This window comes from Pseudophryne corroboree, chromosome 3 (assembly GCF_028390025.1).
Source record: "Pseudophryne corroboree isolate aPseCor3 chromosome 3, aPseCor3.hap2, whole genome shotgun sequence".
Lineage (NCBI taxonomy): Eukaryota > Metazoa > Chordata > Amphibia > Anura > Myobatrachidae > Pseudophryne > Pseudophryne corroboree.
The window spans coordinates 422,403,745-422,431,653 of record NC_086446.1 but is presented as its reverse complement, the minus strand read 5'-3'; the positions used below and the strand labels follow the sequence as shown (position 1 = coordinate 422,431,653).

The 27,909-nt window shown below is 47.3% G+C and overlaps 1 protein-coding gene across 1 annotated transcript in view; it reads left to right on the top strand.

Annotated features, from left to right (window-relative positions):
* The window catches only part of PPP1R16B (protein phosphatase 1 regulatory subunit 16B), a 146,446-nt gene that overhangs the window by 48,980 nt on the left and 69,557 nt on the right, over window positions 1-27,909 (top strand). Inside the window, exons 4-5 of the mRNA XM_063960259.1 lie at window positions 4,401-4,471; window positions 12,743-12,888. Of these exons, the coding sequence (XP_063816329.1) occupies window positions 4,401-4,471; window positions 12,743-12,888 (217 nt within the window). The remainder of the gene's footprint in view (window positions 1-4,400; window positions 4,472-12,742; window positions 12,889-27,909) is intronic.

The window sequence follows — 27,909 nt, the reverse complement described above, 5'->3', positions numbered from 1 at the left end:
TCTGCCACGAGGCAGAGGTCGAGGGAAGAGACAGCAACAGGCAGCTCCTTCCCAGGTTCAGAAGCCCTCCCCGGCTTCTACAAAAGCCTCAGCATGACGCTGGGGCTTCTCAAGCGGACTCGGGGACGGTGGGGGGTCGTCTCAAAAATTACAGCGCGCAGTGGGCTCACTCGCAAGTAGATCCCTGGATCCTGCAGATAATATCTCAGGGGTACAGGTTGGAATTAGAGACAGATCCACCTCGCCGTTTCCTGAAGTCTGCTTTACCAACGTCCCCCTCCGAAAGGGAGACGGTTTTGGAAGCCATTCACAAGCTGTACTCTCAGCAGGTGATAGTCAAGGTACCTCTTCTGCAACAAGGGAAGGGGTATTATTCCACTCTATTTGTGGTACCGAAGCCGGATGGCTCGGTAAGACCTATTCTAAATCTGAAATCCTTGAACCTGTACATAAAGAAGTTCAAGTTCAAGATGGAGTCACTCAGAGCAGTGATAGCGAACCTGGAAGAAGGGGACTTTATGGTATCCTTGGACATCAAGGATGCGTATCTCCACGTTCCAATTTACCCCTCACACCAGGGGTACCTCAGGTTCGTTGTACAAAACTGTCACTATCAGTTTCAGACGCTGCCGTTCGGATTGTCCACGGCACCTCGGGTCTTTACAAAGGTAATGGCCGAGATGATGATTCTTCTTCGAAGAAAAGGCGTATTAATTATCCCATACTTGGACGATCTCCTAATAAGGGCAAGGTCCAGAGAACAGCTAGAGATGGGATTAGCACTGTCTCAAGAAGTGCTAAAACAGCACGGGTGGATTCTGAATATTCCAAAATCCCAGTTAATGCCGACAACTCGTCTGCTGTTCCTAGGGATGATTCTGGACACGGTTCAGAAAAAGGTTTTTCTCCCGGAGGAAAAAGCCAAGGAGTTATCCGAGCTTGTCAGGAACCTCCTAAAACCAGGAAAGGTGTCTGTACATCAATGCACAAGAGTCCTGGGAAAAATGGTGGCTTCTTACGAAGCAATTCCATTCGGCAGATTCCACGCAAGAATTTTCCAAAGGGATCTGTTGGACAAATGGTCAGGGTCGCATCTTCAGATGCACCTACGGATAACCCTGTCTCCAAGGACAAGGGTGTCTCTTCTGTGGTGGTTGCAGAGTCCTCATCTATTGGAGGGCCGCAGATTCGGCATACAGGATTGGATCCTGGTGACCACGGACGCCAGCCTGAGAGGCTGGGGAGCAGTCACACAAGGAAGAAACTTCCAGGGAGTATGGACGAGCCTGGAAACGTCTCTTCACATAAACATTCTGGAACTAAGAGCAATATACAATGCTCTACACCAGGCAGAACCTCTGCTTCAAGGAAAACCGGTGTTGATCCAGTCGGACAACATCACGGCAGTCGCCCATGTGAACAGACAGGGCGGCACAAGAAGCAGGAGTGCAATGGCAGAAGCTGCAAGGATTCTTCGCTGGGCAGAGAATCATGTGATAGCACTGTCAGCAGTGTTCATCCCGGGAGTGGACAACTGGGAAGCAGACTTCCTCAGCAGACACTATCTTCACCCGGGAGAGTGGGGACTTCATCCAGAAGTTTTCCACATGCTGGTAACCCGTTGGGAAAGACCAATGGTGGACATGATGGCGTCTCGCCTCAACAAAAAACTGGACAGGTATTGCGCCAGGTCAAGAGATCCGCAGGCAATAGCTGTGGACGCGCTGGTAACGCCTTGGGTGTACCAGTCGGTGTATGTGTTTCCTCCTCTGCCTCTCATACCAAAAGTATTGAGAATTATACGGCAAAGAGGCGTGAGAACGATACTAGTGGTTCCGGATTGGCCAAGAAGGACTTGGTACCCGGAACTTCAAGAGATGATCACGGAAGATCCGTGGCCTCTACCTCTAAGGAGGGACTTGCTTCAGCAGGGTCCCTGTCTGTTTCAAGACTTACCGCGGCTGCGTTTGACGGCATGGCGGTTGAACGCCGGATCCTAAAGGAAAAAGGCATGCCGGAAGAAGTCATTCCTACTTTGATTAAAGCAAGGAAGGAAGTAACCGTGCAACATTATCACCGAATTTGGCGAAAATATGTTGCGTGGTGCGAAGATCGGAGTGCTCCGACGGAGGAATTTCAACTGGGTCGATTCCTACATTTCCTGCAATCAGGATTGTCTATGGGTCTCAAATTGGGATCTATTAAGGTTCAAATTTCGGCCCTGTCGATTTTCTTTCAAAAAGAATTGGCTTCAGTCCCTGAAGTCCAGACCTTTGTTAAGGGAGTGCTGCATATACAGCCTCCTGTGGTGCCTCCAGTGGCACCGTGGGATCTCAATGTGGTTTTGGACTTTCTAAAATCTCATTGGTTTGAACCACTAAAAAAGGTGGATTTGAAATATCTCACATGGAAAGTGACCATGCTTCTAGCCCTGGCTTCGGCCAGGAGAGTGTCAGAACTGGCAGCTTTATCTTACAAAAGCCCATATCTGATTTTCCATTCGGACAGGGCAGAACTGCGGACTCGTCCGCATTTTCTCCCTAAGGTGGTGTCAGCATTTCATCTGAACCAGCCTATTGTAGTGCCTGCGGCTACAAGTGACTTGGAGGACTCCAAGTTACTGGACGTTGTCAGAGCATTAAAAATATATATTGCAAGGACAGCTGGAGTCAGAAAATCTGACTCGTTGTTTATATTGTATGCACCCAACAAGATGGGTGCTCCTGCGTCTAAGCAGACGATTGCTCGTTGGATCTGTAGCACAATCCAACTTGCACATTCTGTGGCAGGCCTGCCACAGCCTAAATCTGTAAAGGCCCACTCCACAAGGAAGGTGGGCTCATCTTGGGCGGCTGCCCGAGGGGTCTCGGCATTACAACTCTGCCGAGCAGCTACGTGGTCAGGGGAGAACACGTTTGTAAAATTTTACAAATTTGATACTCTGGCTAAGGAGGACCTGGAGTTCTCTCATTCGGTGCTGCAGAGTCATCCGCACTCTCCCGCCCGTTTGGGAGCTTTGGTATAATCCCCATGGTCCTTTCAGGAACCCCAGCATCCACTAGGACGATAGAGAAAATAAGATTTTACTTACCGATAAATCTATTTCTCGGAGTCCGTAGTGGATGCTGGGCGCCCATCCCAAGTGCGGATTATCTGCAATAATTGTACATAGTTATTGTTAACTAATTCGGGTTATTGTTGAAGGAAGCCATCTTTCAGAGGCTCCGCTGTTATCATACTGTTAACTGGTTTTAGATCACAAGTTGTACGGTGTGATTGGTGTGGCTGGTATGAGTCTTACCCGGGATTCAAAATCCTCCCTTATTGTGTACGCTCGTCCGGGCACAGTACCTAACTGGAGTCTGGAGGAGGGTCATAGGGGGAGGAGCCAGTGCACACCACCTGATCTGGAAAAGCTTTACTTTTTGTGCCCTGTCTCCTGCGGAGCCGCTATTCCCCATGGTCCTTTCAGGAACCCCAGCATCCACTACGGACTCCGAGAAATAGATTTATCGGTAAGTAAAATCTTATTTTTTTAGACATATGGGGGTAAATTTACTAAGATGGGAGTTCTATTTAAGATGGGATGTTGCCCATAGCAACCAATCAGATTCCAGGTATTATCTTCTAGAAGGTGATAGATAAATGAGAAGTAGAATCTGATTGGTTGATATGGGCAACATTCCATCTTAAATAGAACTCCCATCTTAGTAAATTTACCCCATGGTGGTAATGGTAAATAATCATGTTTGAAGTAGTAAAGCTGGCACTGTTAAAATGCTTTCATTCATGATTAACATGTCAGCATGCTGTGTTCGACCTGTCCCCGTTGTGTCAACATTTTAACTGTCGAACTGTCCACTGAACCAAGCAGTGTTTTATGAGCAAGACTGTTATTAGCTTTTTATTAAAATGGTAGGAGGCTGGGCTGTCCTCTAATATATACACTTTTGTACAGCGCCCCTTTGCAGAGTATTACACCTCTCTGCACACCACAGCGCACTGCTCAGTTGCGGAGTCGTCTCCAGGTTACAGGTAAGCATACACAGCACTGGCACAAAATCAAGACATTTTGCAGTGCCCAATGGGTGTGTTGAGACTCCTCAGAATCTATATACACAATTAGATATACCATATAGACATATACTTAGACTTGGGACTCACTGAGGAAATGTAATGGTCAGTAAAAGCCAATCTGGCCTCTGTGAATGGTTGCTGGCTTATTACTAACATGTATAAAATTATACAGTGTAATATCCCATAGCAACCAATCACACACTTTCATTGATTTACCTGGGGCTAAACTGTTCAATGCTGATTGCTATAGGTCACACCTCTGTATAGATGCAGGTTTGTTTGTGTGATGTTCTTTAATGATTCCATTTCTATCTCTTCTTCAGTCCTGTCTTTACTTCAGAGTAATGTGGACCCCAACCTGTGTAATGAAGATGGCTTGACAGCTCTGCATCAGGTATGAGGACATATATGCTGTGAAACTAAAGCTGGCCATACACCTCAAATTTATTGCCCAATCTGGCTGGTTGGAATGAAAATCTGGTAAAGGATGGGAGCAAATGACAATTTACCATTGCTCCGAAATGGTGGAAAACTGACAAAAATTGTTGTTCAGACATTACCAGATTTTTATTCCAACCAGCCAGATTGGACAATACATTTTTAGGTGTATGGCCAGTCCAACACCTGTCAACCACTTGTTGTATCAACCCTTTTCATATAGGAGCATTACCCTGCCTGGACAAGGTATTCATTAAAGTACTTTATATGTTCCAGTACTCAGGTAGCTGAGGGGTTAAACAAAACCAATGCCAGCCTTTGCAATGGGAAAGAACTTCAGAGCTGGCACATTCCTAGCTCCCTACATAGATCTCAGCATCAAGGAAGGCATTGTGTGCCACCCACTGTTTGTCTGTCTGATCTTGTATCCTCCAGCTAATAATGTTGCATAGGGTGGGAAAACAGCTTCTTAAAGACCGCAATAAAAAGTTCATATTTGCGGACAGATTCTCAGAATTTACTGCCACATGGTTCTCCTGGTTTGTTTAGCAACCCCTTACTATTCCTCCCATTTTAGCTGTTCTTCTTTGAATGCTGATACCAGGTGTTGAGCCTTTACAATTACTATTCCTAGGCACCTAGCAGCTTTCCATGCTCCTTTCTGTTTTGCCATTAGCTTGACCACTAGGTACATATTTGCCACCCTGCCGAGTCTACTTCCCTACCTACCCATCCTCGCCCCTCTGCCCCCTCTATTCTTGCTCTTTTTTTCTCTCATTCTTATCGTAAGAAAGTGAAGTATTATGAAGTTCATATTTGTGCAACCACATTGGTTAATTTTACATATACACAAAAAATTTAGAGTAGTCCACAGGCGCCAATAAATATAGGACAATCCAGATGTACAATCTTCCCAAGTACAGACTCTGGTTGGAAATTTCTCAGCCAATCAAGATTCCTCCTTTATAGGTGGATTCGTACCTCAAAACTGACCTCCACACCGTACGGGATGTACATCAAAAGGTTTGAACCTTTTGATGTACATCTGGATTGTCCTATATTTAGTGGCGCCTGTGGACTACTCTAAATTTTTTGTGTATATGTATGGTTATCAAGGAGTGGTGCTCTTGTGAGTTTAGTCCAGGGCTGCAACTAAGGCGCAAGTTATTCTTCTCTCCCTTTTTTATAATACATTGGTTAATTTGATAGTTACCAGTTTTTGTGTATTTTTGTATTACAAAGCTAAGAACCACTTATTGCGCTGCCAGGTGTATTATGCCAGCATATCAAATGCCTCCCGTGCTGCCAGCTGTTTTCCCTGTGTACTGTAAGCATGTGAAACAAATCACTCTTATTGAAATCAATCATTTTGAAAGTGTTTTAGTGCATCAGAAAAGTCACACACATCTAGCTATAAAAGATAGTTCATCTAAATATCTTGTTTAAATCAGCGACTTCATTACATTTTAACTGGCATATACTGTAAATCAAGTTGAATGTTAGGGCTCTAACTTGTTTTTAGGTAAGGACCCTCTTACTATAAGGGCCAAATGTAATAGCCTGGGAGATCATCACTAGATTCAAATCTGCAGTTTAAAGGCAAAACCAGTTTTGCCACTTTAAATCTAGTGACTATACCTCACTAGAATTGTGACGAACCCCGCAAATTGCGGGCTATTACAGTCGGCCCTAAGTCAGTGGTTCTCAATCATGTACCATGTGGGGATCCCCTGATAAATTATAGTCCACATATGCTTTGTTGGTATTTTTTTTTCTCTAACGTCCTAGTGGATGCTGGGGACTCCGTAAGGACCATGGGGAATAGACGGGCTCCGCAGTAGACTGGGCACTTTAAGAAAGATTTAGTACTACCTGGTGTGCACTGGCTCCTCCCTCTATGCCCCTCCTCCAGACCTCAGTTAGAATCTGTGCCCGGCCAGAGCTGGGTGCTTTTAGTGAGCTCTCCTGAGCTTGCTAATAAGAAAGTATTTTAGTTAGGTTTTTTATTTTCAGAGAGCTTCTGCTGGCAACAGACTCTCTGCTACGAGGGACTGAGGGGAGAGAAGCAAACCTACTAACTGCGGCTAGGTTGCGCTTCTTAGGCTACTGGACACCATTAGCTCCAGAGGGTTCGAACACAGGATCTTAAGCTTGGTCGTCCGTTCCCAGAGCCACGCCGCCGTCCCCCTCGCAGCGCCAGAAGACAGAAGCCGGCGGAAGCAAAAGGAACATCGAAATCGGCGGCAGAAGACTCCTGTCTTCACATGAGGTAGCGCACAGCACTGCAGCTGTGCGCCTTTGCGCCCACACTACCCACACACTCCGGTCACTGTAGGGTGCAGGGCGCAGGGGGGGGGGCGCCCTGGGCAGCAATTAGGATACCTCTTGGCAAAAAGACACATATATACAGCTGGGCACTGTAAATATGTACGAGCCCCCGCCATTTTATTTACACAGACCCGGGACAGAAGCCCGCCGCTGAGGGGGCGGGGCCTTCTTCCTCAGCACTAACCGGCACCATTTTCTCTCCACAGCTCCGCTGAGAGGAAGCTCCCCAGGCTCTCCCCTGCAGTATCAAGGTAGAAAAAGGGTAAAAAGAGAGGGGGGGCACATAAATTTAGGTGCAAATTATCATAAACAGCAGCTACTGGGTAAACACTAAGTTACTGTGTAATCCCTGGGTTATATAGCGCTGGGGTGTGTGCTGGCATACTCTCTCTCTCTGTCTCCCCAAAAGGCCTTGTGGGGTCCTGTCCTCAATTAGAGCATTCCCTGTGTGTGTGTGCGGTGTGTCGGTACGTTTGTGTCGACATGTTTGATGAGGACGGTTACGTGGAGGCAGAACAAGTGCAAGTGAATGTGGTGTCGCCGCCGACGGCGCCGACACCTGATTGGATGGATATGTGGAAGGTGTTAAATGATAACGTAAGCTCCTTGCATAAAAGGTTGGATAATCAGTCAGGGTCTCAACCCATGTCTGATTCTACAGCTCAGGGGCCGTCAGGGTCTCAAAAGCGCCCACTATCCCAGTTGGTTGACACAGATGTCGACACGGATTCTGACTCCAGTGTCGGTGACGATGATGAAAAGTTGCAGCCTAAAATGACTAAAGCCATCCGATACATGATTATAGCAATGAAGGATGTATTGCACATATCGGAGGAAAACCCTGTCCCTGACAAGAGGGTTTATATGTTTGGGGAGAAAAAGCAAGAAGTGACTTTTCCCCCTTTACATGAATTAAATGAGTTATGTGAAAAAGCGTGGGATTCCCCTGATAGGAAAGCACTGGTTTCCAAAAGATTACTTATGGCGTATCCTTTCCTGCCAACGGATAGGTTACGCTGGGAATCCTCCCCTAGGGTAGACAAAGCATTGACACGCTTATCTAAGAAGGTGGCCCTGCCGTCACAGGATACGGCCGCCCTAAAGGATCCTGCGGATAGGAAGCAGGAAGGTATCCTGAAGTCTGTTTATACACATTCTGGTACTCTTCTGAGGCCAGCAATTGCTTCGGCCTGGATGTGTAGTGCTGTAGCAGCATGGACAGATACTCTGTCTGAGGAGATAGATACCCTGGACAGGGAGACTATTTTACTGACCCTAGGGCATATCAAAGACGCTGTCCTATATATGCGGGATGCCCAAAGGGACATTTGCCTGCTGAGCTCTAGAATAAACGCAATGTCGATTTCTGCCAGAAGGGTCCTATGGACTCGGCAATGGACAGGTGATGCCGACTCTAAAAAACACATGGAGGTGTTACCTTATAAGGGTGAGGAATTGTTTGGGGACGGCCTCTCGGACCTAGTTTCCACAGCTACGGCTGGGAAGTCAAATTTCTTGCCATATATTCCCTCACAGCCAAAGAAAGCACTGTATTACCAAATGCAGTCCTTTCGTTCACAAAAAAGCAAGAAGGTCAGAGGTGCATCCTTTCTTGCCAGAGGCAGGGGTAGAGAAAAAAAGCTGCACCATGCAGCTAGTTCCCAGGAACAAAAGTCCTCCCCGGCTTCCACTAAATCCACCGCATGACGCTGGGGCTCCACAGCCGGAGCCAGGAGCGGTGGGGGCGCGTCTCCGAAATTTCAGCCACCAGTGGGTTCGCTCACGGGTGGATCCTTGGGCTATACAAATTGTGTCTCAGGGATATAAGCTGGATTTCGAGGTGACGCCCCCTCACCGTTACCTAAAATCGGCCTTGCCAGCTTCCCCCATGGAAAGGGAGGTAGTGTTGGCAGCAATTCACAAGCTATATCTCCAGCAGGTGGTAGTGAAGGTTCCCCTCCTTCAACAGGGAAGGGGTTACTATTCCACTATGTTTGTGGTACCGAAACCGGACGGTTCGGTCAGACCCATTTTGAATTTAAAATCCCTGAACATTTATCTGAAGAAATTCAAGTTCAAGATGGAATCGCTCAGAGCGGTCATTGCAAGCCTGGAGGAAGGGGATTTTATGGTGTCTCTGGACATCAAGGATGCGTACTTGCATGTCCCCATTTATCCACCTCATCAGGAGTACCTCAGGTTTGTGGTACAGGACTGTCATTACCAATTCCAGACGTTGCCGTTTGGCCTGTCCACGGCACCGAGAATATTTACCAAGGTGATGGCGGAAATGATGGTGCTCCTTCGGAAGCAAGGGGTTACAATTATCCCATACTTGGACGATCTCCTCATAAAGGCGAGGTCCAGGGAGCGGTTGCTGATCAGCGTAGCACACTCTCAGGAAGTGTTGCGACAGCACGGCTGGATTCTGAATATTCCAAAGTCGCAGCTGATTCCTACGACGCGTCTGCCCTTCCTGGGCATGATTCTGGACACAAGCCAGAAAAAGGTTCTTCTCCCGGAGGAAAAGGCTCAGGAGCTCGTGACTCTGGTCAGAGACCTCCTAAAACCAAAACAGGTATTGGTGCATCACTGCACGCGAGTCCTGGGAAAGATGGTGGCGTCATACGAAGCCATTCCCTTCGGCAGGTTCCATGCGAGGATCTTTCAGTGGGATCTGTTGGACAAGTGGTCCGGATCGCATCTTCAGATGCATCGGCTGATCACCCTGTCCCCCAGGGCCAGGGTGTCTCTTCTGTGGTGGCTGCAAAGTTCTCACCTCCTCGAGGGCCGCAGGTTCGGCATACAGGACTGGGTCCTGGTGACCATGGATGCAAGCCTCCGAGGATGGGGGCAGTCACTCAGGGAAGAAACTTCCAGGGGCTGTGGTCAAGTCAGCAGACTTGTCTGCACATCAATATCCTGGAACTAAGGGCCGTATACAACGCCCTGAGTCAAGCGGAGCCTCTGCTTCGAAACCAACCAGTGCTGATTCAGTCAGACAACATCACTGCAGTGGCCCATGTAAACCGCCAGGACGGCACAAGAAGCAGGGTGGCAATGGCAGAAGCCACCAGGATTCTTCGTTGGGCGGAGAATCACGTACTAGCACTGTCAGCAGTGTTCATTCCGGGAGTGGACAACTGGGAAGCAGACTTCCTCAGCAGGTACGACCTCCACCCTGTAGAGTGGGGACTTCATCAAGAAGTCTTCACGCAGTTTGCAAATCGATGGGAACTGCCACAGGTGGACATGATGGCGTCCCGTCTCAACAAAAAGCTAAAAAGGTATTGCGCCAGGTCAAGAGACCCTCAGGTGATAGCTGTGGACGCACTTGTAACACCGTGGGTGTTCCAGTCGGTCTATGTGTTTCCTCCTCTTCCTCTCATACCAAAGGTGCTGAGAATTGTGAGAAAAAGAGAAGTGAGAACAATACTCATTGTTCCGGATTGGCCAAGAAGGACTTGGTACCCGGAATTGCAAGAAATGCTCACAGAGGACCCATGGCCTCTGCCTCTCAGACAGGACCTGTTACAACAAGGGCCCTGTCTGTTCCAAGACTTACCGCGGCTGTGTTTGACGGCATGGCGGTTGAACGTCGGATCCTAGCGGAAAAAGGCATTCCAGATGAGCTTATTCCTACGCTGATAAAGGCTAGGAAGGACGTGACAGCAAAGCATTATCACCGTATATGGCGAAAATATGTTGCTTGGTGTGAGGCCAGGAAGGCTCCTACAGAGGAATTCCAGCTGGGCCGGTTCCTGCACTTCCTACAGTCAGGAGTGACTATGGGCTTAAAATTAGGATCCATAAAGGTCCAGATTTTGGCCCAATCCATTTTCTTTCAAAAGGAACTGGCTTCGCTTCCTGAAGTTCAGACGTTTGTAAAGGGAGTGCTGCATATTCAGCCCCCTTTTGTGCCACCAGTGGCACCTTGGGATCTTAACGTGGTGTTTAGTTTCCTGAAATCTCACTGGTTTGAGCCACTTAAGACCGTGGAGCTAAAGTATCTCACGTGGAAAGTGGTCATGCTATTGGCCTTAGCTTCGGCTAGGCGTGTGTCAGAATTGGCGGCTTTGTCATGTAAAAGCCCCTATCTGGTTTTCCATATGGACAGGGCAGAATTACGGACTCGTCCGCAATTTCTGCCGAAGGTGGTGTCCTCTTTTCATTTGAACCAACCTATTGTGGTGCCTGCGGTTACTCGTGACTTGGAGGACTCCAAGTTGCTTGATGTAGTCAGGGCTTTGAAGATTTATGTAGCCAGGACGGCTGGAGTCAGGAAAACTGACTCGCTGTTTATCCTGTATGCATCCAACAAGCTGGGTGCTCCTGCTTCAAAGCAGACTATTGCTCGCTGGATCTGTAACACGATTCAGCAGGCTCATTCTGCGGCTGGTTTGCCGCATCCAAAATCAGTGAAAGCCCATTCCACAAGGAAAGTGGGCTCTTCTTGGGCGGCTGCCCGAGGGGTCTCTGCATTACAACTTTGCCGAGCAGCTACTTGGTCGGGGTCAAACACCTTTGCAAAGTTCTATAAGTTTGATACCCTGGCTGAGGAGGACCTTGTGTTTGCCCATTCGGTGCTGCAGAGTCATCCACACTCTCCCGTCCGTTTGGGAGCTTTGGTATAATCCCCATGGTCCTTACGGAGTCCCCAGCATCTACTAGGACGTTAGAGAAAATAAGATTTTACTCACCGGTAAATCTATTTCTCGTAGTCCGTAGTGGATGCTGGGCGCCCGTCCCAAGTGCGGACTTTCTGCAATACGTGTATATAGTTATTGCTTAATAAAAGGGTTATGTTATGTTGGCATCTGTTGTTTGATGCTCTGTTGTTGTTCATACTGTTAACTGGGTAAGTTTATCACGAGTTATACGGTGTGGCTGGTATGAGTCTTACCCTGGATTCCAAAATCCTTTCCTTGTAATGTCAGCTCTTCCGGGCACAGTTTCCTTAACTGAGGTCTGGAGGAGGGGCATAGAGGGAGGAGCCAGTGCACACCAGGTAGTACTAAATCTTTCTTTAGAGTGCCCAGTCTCCTGCGGAGCCCGTCTACTCCCCATGGTCCTTACGGAGTCCCCAGCATCCACTACGGACTACGAGAAATAGATTTACCGATGAGTAAAATCTTATTTTTAAGCTGTTGTTTTCGAACAATTGCAGTTATATAGAGAGGTTTTTTTTTTTTTTTTTTTTCATTTTGTAACTTTAATGATTTTTTTGATTTTTTTTTTACAACTTTTATAATTTAGAATGAAATATAAAATGATAAAACATATTACTATTGGCTGATCTGAGCCACATGTTCTGACATTAGGGTCACTGTGTCAGAATTAGCTCTATATCACTGAATTTATGTATTTTCCTGCCTGTTATCAATTTCCTACTGTGTGTGTGGGTAGAGATACCTATGTCACCTGAATGTCCCTCCTATCCCCCACCCAGCAGTTGTAGAAATGTTTCTTTGTACCACTAAACGTCACAGCAAGTACCCCAAGGGGAGCTTGTACCCCAAGTTGAGATCCACTGCTTTTAGTAAAATCTGAGTAATAGACATTTGTGTTCCTTGTTCCTCAAAGCATTCAGTACAGTAAAATAAATTATATTGTTAATGTGTTAAGTCTAGGGTAAAATAAGGGAAGTGGTGCCTAGAATGTTTCAGCTGTGTTGTATATGTGTGTGGAATCTGTTCATTCTCAATCACTGTCTTGCCCTTATCACACAGCCCAGATTTATCAAGCCTTGGAGAGTGATAGATTGCACGGTAATAAAGTTCCAACCAACCAGCTCCTAACGGTCATGTTACAGGCTGATTGGTTGGTGCTCTGTCATTTTTTCACTCTCCAAGTTTGATCAATCTGGGCCTCAGTTTGTCCTATCTCTCTGTCCCCTCAGTGCTGCATTGATAACTATGAAGATCTTCTCAAGTTGCTGTTATCACACGGTGCTAATGTTAACGTCACAGATAATGAGCTCTGGACTCCTCTTCACGCGGCAGCCACCTGTGGTCATACTAACCTGGTACGGATACTTATTCAACAGTAAGTACATTTACTGCAGATTATATATATCACAGTTCTGTCTCACATGTTACTATGGAGTGTCTCCAGCTCGTCACATAAATATGCTAAAATATAAGGATATTACTTGTTTGTACCACCTTATGGCAGAGCTGTTTGTGGGCTGAGGAGATTTTCATTTTAATACAGCCTAACAATAGAACAGGAACTATATAGGTGAGGTGGCAGATGGTTTTCTGTATCTGAGGCACTGAATTAATTCCTGAGTTTAACAGGTATATTTAACAAATGACATTGTTAACTGTCTTGTTTGACAATCCCAAATTATTTACCATATGTCTTATATTTTAAGCACAATTTCTTCTTCAGGGTCCATAGGCATCGACAGGGATGACCTTGGGGTATGCTGATGGATAACAAGACAGGCACCGAACAGTTTAGCTCTTTGAAGCTCCCAAAATGCGCTGGTCCCTCTTCTCTCATAAACTGCACACAGCTTAGGCTCCTCAGTTTTGTTTGGTTCCAGCAGGAGCTGGTCACTGTTTAACAGTGGGGCTGCTTTATGCAGCCCAAGCTTTTATTTATAAGTGTTATTTTCTTTAAGTGTTTTCACTTTGAGTAGGCAGTGCTAGGCAGTCCTTTGGATACCAGCACTGCTGCTCAGTCACCCTCGTTGGAGCCATAACTCCAGCCACAGTGGGGAACTTTTGATGAGGACCCTGTACAGCCTTTGCTAGCAGGGTACACAGGGGACCCAAGGACCACCACTAGAGCATGGGGGACAGGTAAGGTGAGCTTCCGCTTGCAGGACACGCGATCGCTGCAGTTCATACCTCCTGTCACGTCTGAGGATCCGGATTTGGGGAAGATGATTCTGGTGCACTTGGATCTCTGAATAACAAACGAGCGGGACGGATGAAGGTCTTGCGCATTTATTACTTGGAGTAGTTTAACAGGGTTCGCCAAAGATAGTTGAATAGAGATACAATTGTTGGTTAGCCGGGTGGCTGAGGATACCGGAACCGTGACCCAGTACTTTAAAGGAGGAATTCCGTAGGATGGTTACTGCGGCGTCTGGAACAGGTAGCTAGGTAGGACACGGGAACAGAGTCAGCAGTCTGCATAAGGCTATATCAGGAGGCTTGGGTACTTTGCGGTAACAAGAACCTGACACTGGAGACACTGCGGGAGCACAGAGAACTAGCTTCACAGATGCACTGGCAAATTCCCTCCTCCAGGCCTTCCTGTCTTAAAGCAGCTGCTCGGAGCTAGTTGGCCACAGTAAAGTGATAAATTGGTGAAGTGTGGGCAAGACAGGCTTTTTGCCCACATCCAAGATGGCGCAGCCGAGAACACAGCCCAGCCTGTTCACAGAAGCCCTGGCTCCACAGCAGCACCGTTAACCCCTGCCGGAGGGACATGCTGCCAGTCTGCAGAGCCGCCAACGAGTGCCCCTGCCTGTCCTCCCAGCGCACCCTGCCCGGCGCCAGCAGCCCGCACCTCACAGGTAAGAGCCGGCTCCCCTGCACAGTCTCCCGCCGGACCGTGACACCTCCGTTCCTGGGAGATGGACCCGATGTTGCTGATGTGTACCCAGATTCCGGCCTTGGACTACACTAGACCACCAGGCAAATTATACTGGCGCTGGGGACCATTTCTAAGGCCAGGAAACCAGGTAATTTAAGTCAGCTAGGGGAGGTCAGCACTTTCCAAACAGCCCCTCCCCCCAACCCTGGGCGCCATTCCACTGATGTCTTCCTGCCCTGAGCTGCTCCTCCTCCACCCTCCTCTCTCTGAGACGTTGGGCAGCCATTTTCAGCACTGTAGGTATACAGGAACGCTGGGTCCAATCTCCCTGTATACCTCTCACATGAGTAAGGTTATACACAGCGCTATTTCCTAGTAATTGAATTTAGGACCTTATTCAGATCTGATTGCAGCATCAAATTTGTTAGCTAATGGGCAAAACCATGTGCACTGCAGGGGATGGAGGGAAGATATACCATGTGCAGAGAGAGTTAGATTTGGGTGGGGTTTGTTCAAACTGAAATCTAAATTGCAGTGTAAAAAATAATCAACCAGTATTTACCCTGCACAGAAACAAAATAACCCACCCAAATCTAACTCTCTGCACATGTTACATCTGCCCCACCTGCAGTGCACATGGTTAACAAATTTGCTGCTGCGATCAAATATGAATTACCCCCTTAGTGCCCATGGCAGTTAAATTTTCATTTCTGCATTATATGTGCTACTGTCTGCTTTTTTTGCTGTCATATATATAGCTATCCCTATTTCTCTCAGTAACGCTCAGATACTTGGTGTGTACAGGGTTTTCTGTGATCCACATTAGAAAATACTGTATTTGTCGGGACATATTGTCTCATACTATTTTGTGTTGCACACTGCACGTTGCCATATTGTGTGTACATCTCTTCTTGCAGCTATGTCATCAAAGGCAAGGGAACTAAACAGGCTTTGGCTCCTATCCAGGTGTCCTGTAGGACCAGTTCAGCAGGTTTATCTCCACAGGATGTGTTGCAAGATATTATGCCCCACCTGGCCAGTCAGCCCCCCCCAGCTCCAACACAAGAGCCTCCTTGGGCTTCTTTTTCCCAGATGCTGGCTAAAATTGTGGACTATATCACAGCCCGGTGCTGACTGCCACACCAGTTGCCGCAACAGGTACATCAGGCTATACCGGTCCCGGCTGTCTCTCCTCCATGGATGGACATGTTCTCTGCCTCTGTACAGACCCTAGCTGCCTGATCTGCTGCCTTCCACCATATGTTGTATGGCCAAAGACCCTTGTCTACTGCTACTACCACCAAGCGTACTGTGCCATCTTCAGTCTATGCCTCTGTCAGATTCTGAGGAATCCTCTGGTGAGGCAGACAATGCAGGCCTCTCTGGGGCTAACTCCTCATCAGGGGAGGAAGAGGTTCGGTCAAAATTTTATGCGGCTGCTTTAGTGAGAGCGGCTAAATTCACCCTTCAATTGGAAAATGTAGAACCGGCACCTAAAGCAAAAGACCCTCTGTGTAAATGCCAGAAAGTAGTGGTGGCGGAATTCGCCCACTCTGATCACTTCATTGAAGCTATGGGTGATGCATGGAAGACTCCTAGCAGGAAATTCCACATACCTAAAAAGCTCAGTTCCTTTTACCCTCTTCCAGCTACGGATTATGCTAAGTGGGAAAATCCCCTAACTGTGGATTCCCATGTGACACACTTGGCAAAGATCTCAATTTTGCCTATCCCTACAGTGTCTTCCCTGTAGGAAGTGCCAGATAGACAGTTGGACGCATGTCTTAAGTCTTTATACTCTCTTACTTGTGCTACTTCTCGCCCAGCCATGGCTACGGCCTAGGTGGCTAAGGCTATTGAAAGCTGTGCAGATGCCCTAAAAAACAGTTTCCCCTCGGGTGCTATCCAGGAACAACTGTCGTACATTGCTTTCATCAGAGATGCTGCTTTTTATATTGGAGAAGCTGCCCTGGATATGGCTTATCTATCCTCCAAGGCTTTGGGTGCCTCTGTGGTGGCCCACTGCATTGTTTGGCTTCGCTCCTGGAAGGCTGACTCAGACTCTAAAAAGGCCATGGGAGCACTCCCTTAAGCAGGGAAATGTCTTTTTGGCCCTGAGCTGGACAAAATTGGCACTAACCTGGCAGCCTCTAAAACAGCTTGCCTGCCCTTGGCCTACTCTACACGTCATTAGACTTCCTCCTTTTGTTCCTTTCGCTCCCAGATTAAGGCTAGTGGTCAAGCCTTTCCTAGACTGTCACATTCCACAGAGGCCTCTAAGCACAAAACTAAACAGGCCTGGGCTGCTAGGCATCCAACCGCCAAGCCATCATCTCCAGGTGACCATAACATTCTTTTAGAGTCACGATTGGCTGATCAACTGGAACAAGCCCTCCCTCATCCCCTCTCAGAGGATGCTACATCTTGTAGCTTTGCTAGATCCTCAGATACAGTACATCTTCCTTCCTCCGGACAAGATAGTGACTCCCGACTGCATAACCAACTACAGACCGGTACCAAACCTTCCTTTTCTAGGAAAGGTTATTGAGAAAGTGGTTGCAAATCAACTGGAAACCCGCCTGACAACCCATGACATTTATGATCCATTCCAATCAGGATTCAATAGAAGACATAGCACTGAAACAGCCCTGGTGTGTGTGTGTGTTTAAATGATCTTCTGATGGCAAGAGACAGAGGTGACTGTTCAATATTAATCCTTCTGGATCTCTCTGCAGCATTTGATACCGTGGACCATGGGCTTCTGATTGAGTGACTGATACATTTTTGTGGACTGGATGGCACAGTCCTAAGCTGGTTCAAATCATTTTTCACAGGCAGGTCACAGAGAGTATCGTCTGGAGTATACTTATCACCATCAGTGCCATTGCCATGTAGTGTCCCACAAGGTTCTATACTATCCCCCATGCTTTTTGCAGTATACATGCTCCCGCTGGGTGAAATAATCAGGCGCCATGGCCTGGTCTACCACTGCTATGCTGATGATACACAACTGTACTTGTCCTTTGCTCCGGGCACTAGTGATAACCCAAAAGCAATCCTAAATGGCTGTCTAGCTGAGCTCCAGGAGTGGATGACTGCCAGTTGGCTGCGACTGAACCCGGATAAAACAGAGGTCCTTATGATAGGACCGCAACATCAAAGGACAAGACTGCAGCATAGCCAACCAACTAGACTTACACTCGGGGATTCAGAATTACAGACCAGTGATCGTGTGCGGAATCTTGGCGTTGTCCTGGATGGTGGCTTGACACTTAAACATCAGATATCAGCCACAATCAAATCCTCATTCTTTCACCTAAGGAACATAGCCAGAATCAAGCACTTAATTCCCTCAGATGATCTGCCAAAAGTCATACATGCATTTGTATCATCTCGTTTAGACTACTGTAATGCCCTCTACCTGGGTCTCCCAGCAAAAAAATTGCACTGCTTACAGCTGGTACAAAACACAGCTGCCAGGATGTTAATCAACCTCGCTCTAGCCACATAACACCCATCCTCTACTCCCTTCACTGGCTGCCTGTAAGATGGCGAATCACCTTCAAGATTGGCTTACTGAGTTTCAAAGCACTACATGACCAGGGCCCTTCAAAAACAGACTCAAGACTTTCCTGTTTACTCAAGCATTTCCATAATGTCCCTTTAGTATTTACATGCTTCTGTATTTTATGAAAATCTGTTCTGTACTTCATTATTTTCTGTACTATATTATGCTATGTATCTGTTAAGCGCCTTGAGTCCTATTGGAGAAAGAGCACTATATAAATAAAATTATTATTATTATTATTATTATTATTATTATTACTATTACATCTGCAAATTCGCAAAATACTTCACAGTTGCAGAGTATCCATTCACTCCTCAATGCAGACCCTGGATTCCATGTTATCCACCTTCGATATTATGGAATATGTTCAGTTCCACTCCAGGCCTCTACAGTGCCTGATACCAGGTAGAAGGGACAACCCACGCAGCTTAAATCTCAGACGATGGTACTCCCTCCGGATGTTCTGATGTCCCTATAGTGGTGGTTGCAAACTTCCAACCTGGATAGGGGTCGTCCGTTCTTTATTCTGTACTGGGTCCTTCTCATCACAGACGCAAGCCTCTGCAGTTGGAGGGGGGGAGGGGGATCGGCAATCACACCTTTCAGTGCTGTTGGACCAAGACAGAAAGGGGTCTCCCAATCAACGTCCTGGAACTTTCGGGCAGTTTACAGAGCTCCTATTCTGGCTCAGGACCTTCTTCAAGGTTATCCTGTCCAAGTCTGGTCAGACTTTGGGAGCGCTTTCTTGCTGCTCTCCATTAAAGATCTTTCATCATGACAGATCCATCCTACAGCCCAAACAGCGCTACCTTCCCAAGGGGGTATCCTGCTTTCATCTCAACAAAGAAATTGTTGTTCCGGCCTTTCATACACTAAGTCTCTCCATGGGGGAGGCCTCCTTGGATGTGGTCTGTGCTCTTCGAATCTATGTGGACCGTACTAGTTTCATCAGGAAAACGGATTCGCTCTTTGTCCTCTATGGATTCCACAAACGTGGCTGGCCAGCTAACAAACTGGGCCTGATTTGGATTTGTACGCAAACCCGATGGTTTATGTACAAATCCAATGTTTGTGGGTGTGTGCATGTGCAGAACATGTCTTGCTATATCACTCACAGCCCCCTCTTAGCTGCAGCAGGATTGATCAGCTGCAGCAATTGGGGGCAGAGCAGGGATGACAAACTGCACAGTTCTCAGCATTCGGTTCTTGCAGATGCATTTTATTTGTATGGAATTGCACAGCCTCTTCCCTGCGGCTGTGCAATTCCATACAAATCGGAATCAGGCCCCCTATTACATAACAAATTTCTGGCAATGGTCTTCAGGCCTTGAGTTCTTAAAACCATCTTATTCACAGAAGCCTTTCCTACAATGACCCATGGTTTATGCAGGAGAGACCTTCAACATATAACATTTGCATCTCAGATATGTTGTTAAATATTGCACTTAAGAGTGCAGAGACTTTAGATTCCCCTAAAAAGTAGAGTTACACAAAAAAAGTCAACCTGTAACTAGTAATGTATTACACCAGCCCTGCTGCCATCTTGTGGTGGAACTGAAAGCAGCACGCCTTCACTTTTGTTCCTGCTAATACTGTACGAGTGGCAATGCAGCTTTTCTCACCAGTATGCTAGCAAATTACAGTAATTATTTATAGTTATGTTTCCATAGTACCGTCTCTTATAACACGCAGGCAGAATGAGATGCCTGAGCATTCACATAGACTTATCAGCTGAAAGCCCTGTCACGGGTTTTCTAGCACAGTTACTGGTGCCACCTGGTGACAGAATTAGAGCAGTGTTTATGGCTTTCCACTATAATGTCTGAGTATATACTTCAGACATTTTTCTTTGTATATTTGCATTTATCAACATAATAATGAGAGCTCCCATATTTCTTTGTATTTGCCTTGCTTTACTCAGTAGATGAGCTCTGCTAACAGGATATATTTTCAAATACTGGGGCTGATGCTGGGTTGAACTACAGCAGAATTTGCAAAATCATTTTGAAGATACCAGAAAATACTTATTCTTATTAAAAGGATAGTGGAGTGACCTAAACATTGATGATATGTCTTGCTATGGTTATGATAACTGAACAAAGTTAAATTAAAAAAGACACTTGCCACTTAGGGATAAATTTACTAAAGCTTCTAAAACAGAGAATCGGTGATGTTGCCCATAGCAACCAATCAGATGTTGTCTATCATTTCTCCATTGCCTTTTAATAAATGATAGAAGACATCTGATTAATTGCTATGGGCAACATCACCAATTCTCTGTTTAAAAAGCTTTGGTATATTTACCTCTTAGGCTATGGCCACACATAGCAGCCAAGAATAGGATACGGCCAATGACACACAGGATTTTAATGTAACACAGTGCGGCACAGCCGCACTGTGTGAACACATACATTGAAATGTATGTGTTCACATTGAAATCCCGTTGTCCTGTCGTCCGGCCCAACTGCAGCATGCTGCGGTCGGACGCGGCGGGGCTGCCGCACATGTGTGGGCGCCTGCAATCTTCTTCCGGCCAAGTGGGTCCCGCTAAACAAGAGTGACCTCAATTAACCTTGCAGTTAGCCGCAGACCGCAAAGTTCCCACAATAGAGTATAATGGAGGATCGCGATATGATGTGACGCTCCCTGATTGGCTGCCGGGTCCTCTAGTGACCGGAGACACTGGGGGTCCTGGCATTCGGGGAAAGGGGTTCCATGTGTAAACATGGAACCCCTTTAGTCGCATGTGTCATGCTCGGCGTAAGTTGGGGTTCCGACAACCGAGTTTTGGCTGAAGGGACAGCTACCTGTGAGGAGAGTAAACGAGGTGGCTGAATGTAATTCCTCCTCATGTGGTGGAAGCCTAACTAAGTATTAACGTTGGCCGGAGAGCGTAAAGAAAAGGAGGACTTCGTAGGAAACTGTAGTTTTAATGAATTATCAGGCTGTACACGAATATTGGAGCAATTGAAGAAACTGAAAGAATTAGAGTCTATGGTTAAATGACTTGAAGGGTGAAGCTGAAGAACTCTGGTAAAGAAGAACTGAAGACTGTTTTATGATAAAAGATGAGGCTGAAGAACTTGGACTTTGATGAAATGAGGACTGTGGTTTGTGATTGAAAGACGAGGCTAAAGAACTTGGACTTTGAAGAAATGAGGACTGTGGTTTGTGATTGAAAGACGAGGCTGAAGAACTTGAACTTTGAAGAAATGCAGACGTCTGCGGGAACAGCCGTTAGCACCTGGAGCTCCTCTACGACCTGGGACCCCGTGAGCGCTTCCACGAGTGGCAACAGACTTAGACAGCAGGACTGCAGCAGCGTTTAGGTAACCGATGGATAAGAGCAACCAGGACCAGGGAACCAGAAGTAACCTGGGAGTACAGAGCTGGAGAACCTTTCACAAGGAGGTAACATGAAGCACTGGCACTCTTCCTCTGAGCCAGCCCCCTTTTGTAAGGGGAGAACACACAGGATTGGCTGGACACAGATTGGGAACTTCATTGGTAATACTCTGGTCTCCAACATGGCTGCCCCCAGCACAGGAGACCTACTTAGCTGTGAGCACACAGCTTTAGCCAGCTTCTGTCTCTGACACACTATACTGTGTCACCACTAGAGGACCTTATCGCAGCGATCCCCGCCGCAGCGCCCGGCTCTCCAGACCCCCGGCCCTTGGCAGCCGCACATCCGTCCAGATGGACCCGCCGCCAGCAGTTCCCTGCCGCTGCAGCCGCGCCAGCCAGCGGGATGGTAACCCGCGGGAGCACTCGCCGGAGGTAAGGCTCCGGAGCCTGACAGCGTGGACCGGATTTTCCTTTTTAAATTTTTTTTTTTTAACCCTGTGGATGCCTACTTGGACTGAAGAGGACCGATCTACGGCAGCTAATAGGTGAGTAATTTGGATTATTATTTTTTTTTACCGGTACCCCAATGGATTTTACGGTGACAAGGGGACTGATGGGCTCCGTGGGACACTAGGTAAGTATGTGTGAGTGTGTAAGTAAGTGTAAATAAACTTATACTTTCACAGTGTGTGATGTGTTTTTATTTGGATATTTCTTTTGTTGTGGAACTACAGGTACCAGCGGGTCTGTTATTCCCTGCATGCTGGTACTTATGGTTCTCCAAGTACCAGTAAGCGGGGCGGTGTTAAGTTCGGTTAAATCACAAGAGAAAGCAATACATATGCACACTGTGGTTTGAGCCGCTGCGGCCGCTAAACATATACATATAACCGCTAAGTTGTGTATATAAGTTGCGTATACACACTGACACGTTATGCGCACAATATATAGTGATGCGTATGACTGAATACCCTTTACCCCAAACAGGAATGGAATGCGACACCAGTAGTTAAATGTAATGTTGTGGTCCAACGCATCAACAGTATTTAATTGAGAATATACAGGTAAAAGGTACAACAATATACAGAGAAGTACTACAACCAATAATACATACGTTTAAATTGCAAGCGCTCCTGGATCCAGGCCTCCAGTCGTCTTACAAAATGACCTCTGAGAAAAGTGAGTTTTTTTCCCTGGGCCAGGAGTGTGCTCTTTTATACAATAGTTCAAAATGTAGTACAATAGTGAATGTATGCTCTTCTTCAATTGGTCCGGGGGTGGGACACATGGGGATCATTGGTCGGCTCAAACGGTGGGTGATGCTTAAGTCCTGAGATGTGATTACTGTTGTTTACCTCTGTGTTCCCGCCCCAAGACCAGTCAAACCCACCACATTATCATTCAGTAATATACATGAATCCGGTATTCCTAATAACTTGTTGCTGCAATATGTGACAATGGGGGTAATTCCGAGTTGATCGCAGCAGGAATTTTGTTAGCAGTTGGGCAAAACCATGTGCAGTGCAGGGGAGGCAGATTTAACATGTGCAGAGAGAGTTAGATTTGGGTGTGGTGTGTTCAATCTGCAATCTAAATTGCAGTGTAAAAATAAAGCAGCTAGTATTTACCCTGCACAGAAACAAAATAACCCACCCAAATCTAACTCTCTCTGCACATGTTATATCTGCCCCCCCTGCAGTGCACATGGTTTTGCCCAACTGGTAACAAAATTCCTGCTGCGATCAACTCGGAATGAGGGCCAATATCCACTCAACCACCGAATTATTACTTATGTGACCCTGAACAATTTGATCCCACACACGGTATCCTTACACTGTGTCCTTGATATTTAATGGAACAATACCTTTATCTATCTATCTATCTATCTATCTATCTATCTATCTATCTATCTATCTATCTATCTATCTATCTAGCTATCTTTCTCTAACGTCCTAGTGGATGCTGGGGACTCCGAAAGGACCATGGGGAATAGCGGCTCCGCAGGAGACTGGGCACAAAAGTAAAAAGCTTTAGGACTACCTGGTGTGCACTGGCTCCTCCCCCTATGACCCTCCTCCAAGCCTCAGTTAGATTTTTGTGCCCGAACGAGACGGGTGCAGGCTAAGGGGCTCTCCTGAGCTGCTTAGTGTAAAAGTTTAAAGTAGGTTTTTTATTTTCAGTGAGACCTGCTGGCAACAGGCTCACTGCACCGAGGGACTAAGGGGAGAAGAAGCGAACTCACCTGCGTGCAGAGTGGATTGGGCTTCTTAGGCTACTGGACATTAGCTCCAGAGGGACGATCACAGGCCCAGCCATGGATGGGTCCCGGAGCCGCGCCGCCGGCCCCCTTACAGAGCCAGAAGAGTGAAGAGGTCCGGAAAATCGGCGGCAGAAGACGTCCTGTCTTCAATAAGGTAGCGCACAGCACCGCAGCTGTGCGCCATTGCTCTCAGCACACTTCACACTCCGGTCACTGAGGGTGCAGGGCGCTGGGGGGGGCGCCCTGAGACGCAATAAAAAACCTTTGTTTGGCAAAAAATACATCACATATAGCTCCTGGGCTATATGGATGCATTTAACCCCTGCCAATTTTTCCATTAAAAAGCGGGAGAAAGGCCGCCGAGAAGGGGGCGGAGCCTATCTCCTCAGCACACTGGCGCCATTTTTTCCTCACAGCTCCGTTGGAGGAAGGCTCCCTGACTCTCCCCTGCAATCCTGCACTACAGAAACAGGGTAAAACAAGAGAGGGGGGGCACTAAATTGGCATATTAATATATACCGCAGCTATATTAGGGAAAAACACTTATATAAGGTTATCCCTGTATATATATATAGCGCTCTGGTGTGTGCTGGCAAACTCTCCCTCTGTCTCCGCCAAAGGGCTAGTGGGGTCCTGTCCTCTATCAGAGCATTCCCTGTGTGTGTGCTGTGTGTCGGTACGCTGTGTCGACATGTATGAGGAGGAAAATGATGTGGAGGCGGAGCAATTGCCTGTGTTAGTGATGTCACCCCCTAGGGAGTCGACACCTGACTGGATGGTCTTATGGAAAGAATTACGTGATAGTGTCGGCACTTTACAAAAGACTGTTGACGACATGAGACAGCCGGCAAATCAGTTAATACCTGTACAGGCGTCTCAAACACCGTCAGGGGCTATAAAACGCCCGTTACCTCAGGTCGATACAGACACTGACACGGACACTGACTCCAGTGTCGACGGTGAGGAAACAAACGTATTTTCCAGTAGGGCCACACGTTACATGATCACGGCAATGAAGGAGGTTTTGAACATTTCTGATACTACAAGTACCACAAAAAAGGGTATTATGTGGGGTGTGAAAAAACTACCCGTAGTTTTTCCTGAATCAGATGAATTAAATGAGGTGTGTGATGAAGCGTGGGTTTCCCCCGATAAAAAACTGCTAATTTCTAAAAAATTATTGGCATTATACCCTTTCCCGCCAGAGGTTAGGGCGCGTTGGGAAACACCCCCTAGAGTGGATAAGGCGCTCACACGCTTATCAAAACAAGTGGCGTTACCGTCTCCGGATACGGCCGCCCTCAAGGAACCAGCTGATAGGAAGCTGGAAAATATCCTAAAAAGTATATACACACATACTGGTATTATACTGCGACCAGCAATCGCCTCAGCCTGGATGTGCAGTGCTGGGGTGGCTTGGTCGGATTCCCTGACTGAAAATATTGATACCCTGGACAGGGACAATATATTATTGACTATAGAGCATTTAAAGGATGCATTTCTATATATGCGTGATGCACAGAGGGATATTTGCACTCTGGCATCAAGAGTAAGTGCGATGTCCATTTCTGCCAGAAGAGGGTTATGGACGCGACAGTGGTCAGGTGATGCGGATTCCAAACGGCATATGGAAGTATTGCCGTATAAAGGGGAGGAGTTATTTGGGGTCGGTCTATCGGACCTGGTGGCCACGGCAACGGCTGGGAAATCCACCTTTTTACCCCAAGTCACCTCGCAGCAGAAAAAGATACCGTCTTTTCAGGCTCAGTCCTTTCGTCCCCATAAGGGCAAGCGGGCAAAAGGCCACTCATATCTGCCCCGGGGCAGAGGAAGGGGAAAAAGACTGCAGCAGACAGCCTCTTCCCACGAACAGAAGCCCTCCCCCGCTTCTGCCAAGTCCTCAGCATGACGCTGGGGCCTTACAAGCGGACTCAGGCACGGTGGGGGCCCGTCTCAAGAATTTCAGCGCGCAGTGGGCTCACTCGCAAGTGGACCCCTGGATCCTGCAGGTAGTATCTCAGGGGTACAAATTGGAATTCGAGACGTCTCCCCCTCGCCGGTTCCTGAAGTCTGCTTTACCAACGTCTCTCCCTGACAGGGAGGCGGTATTGGAAGCCATTCACAAGCTGTATTCCCAGCAAGTGATAATCAAGGTACCCCTCCTTCACCAGGGAAAGGGGTATTATTCCATGCTGTTTGTGGTACCGAAGCCGGACGGCTCGGTGAGACCCATTTTAAATCTGAAATCCTTGAACACTTACATAAAAAGGTTCAAGTTCAAGATGGAGTCACTCAGAGCAGTGATAGCGAACCTGGAAGAAGGGGACTATATGGTGTCTCTGGACATCAAGGATGCTTACCTCCATGTCCCAATTTGCCCTTCTCACCAAGGGTACCTCAGGTTTGTGGTACAGAACTGTCACTATCCGTTTCAGACGCTGCCGTTTGGATTGTCCACGGCACCCCGGGTCTTTACCAAGGTAATGGCCGAAATGATGATTCTTCTTCGAAGAAAAGGCGTCTTAATTATCCCTTACTTGGACGATCTCCTGATAAGGGCAAGGTCCAGGGAACAGTTAGAGGTCGGAGTAGCACTATCTCAAGTAGTACTACGACAGCACGGATGGATTCTAAATATTCCAAAATCGCAGCTGATTTCGACGACACGTCTGCTGTTCCTAGGAATGATTCTGGACACAGTGCAGAAAAAGGTGTTTCTCCCGGAAGAGAAAGCCAGGGAGTTATCCGACCTAGTCAGGAACCTCCTAAGACCAGGCCAAGTGTCAGTACATCAATGCACAAGGGTCCTGGGAAAGATGGTGGCTTCTTACGAAGCGATTCCATTCGGCAAATTCCACGCAAGAACTTTTCAGTGGGATCTGCTGGACAAATGGTCCGGATCGCATCTTCAAATGCATCACCGGATAACCCTGTCTCCAAGGACAAGGGTGTCTCTCCTGTGGTGGTTACAGAGTGCTCATCTCCTAGAGGGCCGCAGATTCGGCATTCAGGATTGGGTCCTGGTGACCACGGATGCCAGCCTGAGAGGCTGGGGAGCAGTCACACAGGGAAGAAATTTCCAGGGCTTGTGGTCAAGCATGGAAACGTCACTTCACATAAATATCCTGGAACTAAGGGCCATTTACAATGCCCTAAGTCAGGCAAGACCTCTGCTTCAGGGTCAGCCGGTGTTGATCCAGTCGGACAACATCACGGCAGTCGCCCACGTAAACAAACAGGGCGGCACAAGAAGCAGGAGGGCAATGACGGAAGTGGCAAGGATTCTTCGCTGGGCGGAAAATCATGTGAAAGCACTGTCAGCAGTGTTCATTCCGGGAGTGGACAACTGGGAAGCAGACTTCCTCAGCAGACACGATCTTCACCCGGGGGAGTGGGGACTTCACCCAGAAGTCTTCCACATGATTGTGAACCGTTGGGAAAAACCAAAGGTGGACATGATGGCGTCCCGCCTCAACAAAAAACTGGACAGGTATTGCGCCAGGTCAAGGGACCCTCAGGCAATAGCTGTGGACGCTCTGGTAACACCGTGGGTGTACCAGTCAGTGTATGTGTTCCCTCCTCTTCCTCTCATACCAAAAGTACTGAGAATCATAAGAAGGAGAGGAGTAAAGACTATACTCGTGGCTCCGGATTGGCCAAGAAGGACTTGGTACCCGGAAATTCAAGAGATGCTCACGGAAGACCCGTGGCCTCTACCTCTAAGAAAGGACCTGCTCCAGCAGGGACCATGTCTGTTCCAAGACTTACCGCGGCTGCGTTTGACGGCATGGCGGTTGAACGCCGGATCCTGAAGGAAAAAGGCATTCCGGATGAAGTCATCCCTACCCTGATCAAAGCCAGGAAGGATGTGACCGTACAACATTATCACCGTATTTGGCGTAAATATGTTGCGTGGTGCGAGGCCAGGAAGGCCCCTACAGAGGAATTTCAACTGGGTCGATTCCTGCATTTCCTGCAAACAGGACTGTCTATGGGCCTCAAATTAGGGTCCATTAAGGTTCAAATTTCGGCCCTGTCAATATTCTTCCAAAAAGAACTAGCTTCTGTTCCTGAAGTTCAGACGTTTGTCAAGGGAGTACTGCATATACAGCCTCCTTTTGTGCCTCCAGTGGCACCTTGGGATCTCAATGTAGTTTTGGGATTCCTAAAATCACATTGGTTTGAACCACTCACCACTGTGGACTTAAAATATCTCACATGGAAAGTGGTAATGCTGTTAGCCCTGGCTTCAGCCAGGCGTGTTTCAGAATTGGCGGCTTTATCCTATAAAAGCCCTTACCTAATTTTTCATACGGACAGGGCAGAATTGAGGACTCGT